The following is a 4,632-nucleotide window of genomic DNA, read 5'->3' as shown; positions in this document are numbered from 1 at the left end:
ACCCATGTACTTTCTGCAACCAAGATGTTGAAACTACTTGTCATTTATTTTTTGAATGTCACTATTCAAATGTTTTCTGGAATGATGTCCGGAGTTGGATTAATTTAAAGCTTAGTATTCCCCCCTTAGACATGTCACACGTTTTGCTCTATGTGGACAATTTGGACCCTTCATTATCTGATGTCATTAATATTATTGTGCTTTTAGCTAAATATCATGTTCATTGCTGCAAATGGAGGGGTAATAAGCCATCTTTTCCCTGCTTTATCAATGAATTTAAAATGTTTTACAGCTCCCTAAAAACACTAAAAGACTGGAAAACTGCACGGACAATCAGCCACTAACTTTCAAAACTGCTTTTGTTTTAAAACATTTTGCTCCATTATTGTAAATATTTTACTTTTCTGAATGCTTTGTGTTTTGAGAGCCTTGTTCGCCCCCTAGCCTTTGTTCAAGTCTCAGCGAGAGTTTGTATTCTTTCTGTTAATATAAAAAATAAAATAAATAAAATAAATAAAACAAATAAAATAAATAAAATAAATAAAAAAGTATAAGCGGGATAATGCTAACTCAATCCCATTATTGACAATTTGCTGAACGTTTCTTCCTACTCTTCTTCACCCTTTGCTGTCAAACATGTGCCCAACCGAATAAACCCAACAGGCCAAGAATCCTAAATAAATAAATACATAAAAATAAAAAGTCCTTGGAAGGAACCTTTGACAAGGTTGGTAATCGGCCCTGTTACGCGGACGGACCGGAAACAGCGTGGGGTTGTTGAATCGACGCAAGTGCCCCAGCTCCTCATCCATGCTCGGTGCTCAGTAAGTTTTAAACATATTTACGCGTCCTACTTTTACACCCCTCACGTGCAGTCATACGACAGCTGTGCCCTTGTGCTTCTTATGGTGCAGGTCTTATAACATGTTGTGATTACCAAATGTCTTCCTTTAAAATCTCTGCTGTGTTGCGACGGGGGTTTCACTGACATCATTCATCCATGTGTTCCAACTATTAGTCTATGAAATATATATCTGACATTTTTTTATTCGGTTTTACTGCATAGTACGACTCGATAACAGTATATATGTTTTTTTGTTTAGGTTGGACCAAACATGTTTAGAAGAGCCTCTTCCCAGGTTAGGAGAATGTATTTTGATGATGATGATGATTTTGTTTTAAAGATGTTATTTACTCAACTATGATTCATTTTCTTTCCCCCCCAATCCATCTACAGATCTTAAGGCAGGTAGTTCGGCACAGCAGTACAGATCCAAGCCTAATTCTTGAAAGATGTGAGTATGTGTATGTTGTACCCTTGTATTATGTTATTATGTTATGTAATTTTCCTTTCCTTTCCCTTCAGCCATTAATCGTGTGCAGCTATTGGGTCGTGTTGGTCAAGATCCAGTGATGAGACAAGTTGAAGGTCGAAATCCTGTCACAATCTTCTCTCTGGCAACCAATGAAATGTGGCGCTCTGGAGAAGGAGAGATGAACCAAGGTTCAGGTAGGACAGAGTTCATTGTGCACTGCGGCTAAAGATTTAAAACAAGCTGCTTATTATTGTTCTGTTTGCCCAAATTTATAAAGATTTATTCTAGGTGTTTTTGGTCATCAACAAGCATTCAGTGACTGAACTGTATTGTAGTAATTTTTCTCCCAAGCCTGGAAAAAGAAAAGTCTTTTCTTTCATGGGAAAGCACAGCAGCAACATGAACTGAAGGATTTTCAACTATTTAGGCTTCTAAAGATCTTTAATTAGTTCTCTACAAAAATGATAATGTGGTGGGAAATAGATGAAAATTAGCCCCCGGCTACAAACCGGCAAGATGTGGTTACGCTGAGCCCCATGTGTATATCGATGGTGTTGCATGCACTGTCCAGACCAAAAACCCAAAACAATCTACTGACAGTTGTGTCTCTTCTATTGAATTATGTGATCACTGTTAATGCAATAGTTAAACCAGAAACAAAAGTTAAACTGCGTGAAGTTTCTTGTCTCACTTTGACAGGCCAATAATTACAGCGATATTGACTCAAAACCAGGTTAAACCCTTTTCCTTTTCTTTATTTTCCAGCGATGGGTAGTACTCGTTTGCATTTACTCAAGGACATGAACTGCAGTAAAGTGTTTTTTCATTCTGTGCTTAACTTTTACTTCTATTTGAGTAATATTATTTAATATAATATATGAAGTATCTCTTGAGTTAAAAAAAAAAAGTAACTCATGCCACTGTGAGGAAATCTTCACATGACAATTCTTTATCTTGATGAAAATAAATGTGTTTTGTTTTCTTAATTCTTAATGATTTATTTGTATGTTTTTATGGTATGGAAAATATTGTTTTTTTCACATTATTTCATGTTTAGTTTCTCATAATTTACGTCACTACTGAAACATCAGACCTTTACCAGTTACTCAGTACTCACAGTACTCGAGTGAAATTTACCCTTGAGTAAATATTTTGACCACTCTACCCCACCTATGTGTATATTTCATTTTTTCATTTTTTTTTTTTTTATATCACGTTCTTGCTTGTTTTGTTATTGCCACTAGATGGCGTTATATACTTTTTGAGCCCAGTATTGCTTTCCAATAACAGATGAAGTCTGGGAAATGTTTTATTATATTTTATTTTTAACAGTTCTGTTGTGTTTTTGTCCTTTTTAGGTGATGTCAGTCAAAAGACAACGTGGCACCGTGTGTCTGTATTTAAACCAGGATTGAGGGATGTCGCCTACCAGTATGTCAAAAAGGGGTATGCGAGCCACATCCAGAAAAACAAACACATACAAGTTTGTTTGTCTGAATTTGGGTACTTGTGTGGGACGCTGAAGCTGTGGTCGGCATGCAGGACAAAAAGACCGAGTATCTTGCGCTGTTCCATTGTTTATCCAGCAAACATTTATGGGACTCCACAAATGCTTCAATAAAAGCAAAAACAATATTTTTGTCATCTTAAAAAGGAATACGTTCTGATTGTTCTCCTGGTTTTAAATGCATTATTAACAGGCTATTGTCAATTTTAGGTCCAGGATTCTTGTGGAGGGAAAACTGGACTATGGAGAGTATGTGGACAAAAACCAAGTCAGACGTCAGGCAACCACCATCATTGCAGGTTTGGACAAATACCAGTAAATTGTACTTGATCGTAATTACCTCTGTGTATTTGTACTCTTCTAATGTCATTCCCTCTCTACAGATAACATTGTTTTTCTCAGCGACAACTTCCGAGATAGGACTTGAATTTGCTCTCCTATGTCTGGCGAGGGGAAGTCTCCAGTAGGACCTCTGTTCCAAGTTATGAGGCACATTTTAAATCACTTGACTAATGCTCCTGAAAGATATCATGTAAATTCCATCTTATATTGGTTTGCCAACTTTAATTATGTTATGAGTAATGCAAACTCTCTGGGTGGAGTCAGCTTGTCCTCCATGTGTTGTAGGTTTTCACTGGGTTCTCCAGATTTGAAACCGTCCAAAGACTTGCATTTGATAAGTGAGCAGGAAACGATGGACAATAGAAGTGGGAATGCTTATGTTATGTTTATGTGCATCTTCCCTTTCCGACTGCCTACCTACACAGGTTCTCAACTTCAACTCCTGTGCCCGAGAATAGGAAATTATGAGCGAATGTTTGGGGGTAAAGTCTTTCACACATGACCCCCCCCCTAAAAAAATGCCATTACAGAGTTTTCAAATCTGTAATGGGCATCCCTTACTAAAACTAAAATATCACGTTTTTACAGTCTGTGGATCTCTTGACTGGAAAAAGAGATGGCCAGAGAAATGCAAGCTGTGGGCGCTTGTAAAATATCTTTGTTTAGGTTTCTAGTAAAAAAGAAAAAAGAAAAAAAAACATATATACACTATTACTTATGTTCCTTACCATGTACTCACTTGTCATGCTAAATCTGGTTTTCATTTCTTTCCTTGATTATTTCCATTCACATGTTGTATTCTCCTCTAAATATATTTTTGCTATATTTTGAGTACATGTGTGTTATATGAATAAACATTTCTGCCTTCTTGAAAAGCTATGTGTTTTTGACAACAAAGGCAGACCGGCAGCATCTTTGTGCCCCTTTAAAAGCCGGGCCACAGTTTATTAAATGTATTCTTGGCTTAATTTGATTGGTCGGAAAAAGTTTTCACCTAATTCCCCATTGGTTCGCTGCGATGTCTCTCGAGAAAAGGAACGCACGCGATTGGAGGATCGGACCGTGTGGGCGGGGTTTGGATTCAAGATTGTAGCATAGACTGTAGCCGTGTTTTTTCATTGAAGTGTGAGTAGAATACATGACGAAACTTTAAAACCGTCCGTAAATAAAGGCAGAAACAAGAACTATTTCACTTTTCTTGTGACAATCGCGCTTTATTTACAACGTCGACCAGTGCGTAAAGTTGTGATTGGTATAAACTTTATTGATCCCGAATGCAATTTTCACTTAAAGCCCCTCTATAATAAGTCTTAACACACTGTGCCCTGACAAACACCGATAGTTAATTGCCAAAACAAGCATCGGTTTTTAAACTTCTCGGCCTATATTTCCGACTGCTTGATACTCCTCTGCTCTTCAGGGCTTCCTCCATGGTCCCGCCCATAAATTCCTGCCTGTCTGATCGGC

At 37.4% G+C, this 4,632-nt stretch overlaps 1 protein-coding gene across 1 annotated transcript; it reads left to right on the top strand.

Moving 5' to 3' along the window:
• Positions 1-731: 731 nt before the first annotated feature.
• Positions 732-3,898, top strand: ssbp1 (single-stranded DNA binding protein 1). Its single transcript, XM_079551970.1, has 7 exons — positions 732-824; positions 1,104-1,139; positions 1,238-1,295; positions 1,367-1,510; positions 2,675-2,762; positions 3,034-3,122; positions 3,207-3,898. The coding sequence occupies exons 2-7, from the start codon at positions 1,116-1,118 to the stop codon at positions 3,248-3,250; spliced, it is 447 nt and encodes a 148-aa protein (XP_079408096.1). The 5' UTR covers positions 732-824; positions 1,104-1,115; the 3' UTR covers positions 3,251-3,898.
• The last annotated feature ends 734 nt before the right edge of the window (positions 3,899-4,632 follow it).

Source organism: Gobius niger (assembly GCF_951799975.1).
Source record: "Gobius niger genome assembly, chromosome: 2".
In the NCBI taxonomy this organism is placed as follows: Eukaryota; Metazoa; Chordata; class Actinopteri; order Gobiiformes; family Gobiidae; genus Gobius; species Gobius niger.
This window is presented reverse-complemented; position numbering and strand designations above follow the sequence as displayed.

Coding starts and splice junctions, on each gene's coding strand:
- ssbp1 (XM_079551970.1), top strand. CDS start 1,116: ATGTTTAGAAGAGCCTCTTCCCAG. Junction 1,296..1,366: donor AAGCCTAATTCTTGAAAGAT/GTGAGTATGTGT, acceptor CTTTCCCTTCAG/CCATTAATCGTGTGCAGCTA. Junction 3,123..3,206: donor GGCAACCACCATCATTGCAG/GTTTGGACAAAT, acceptor CCCTCTCTACAG/ATAACATTGTTTTTCTCAGC.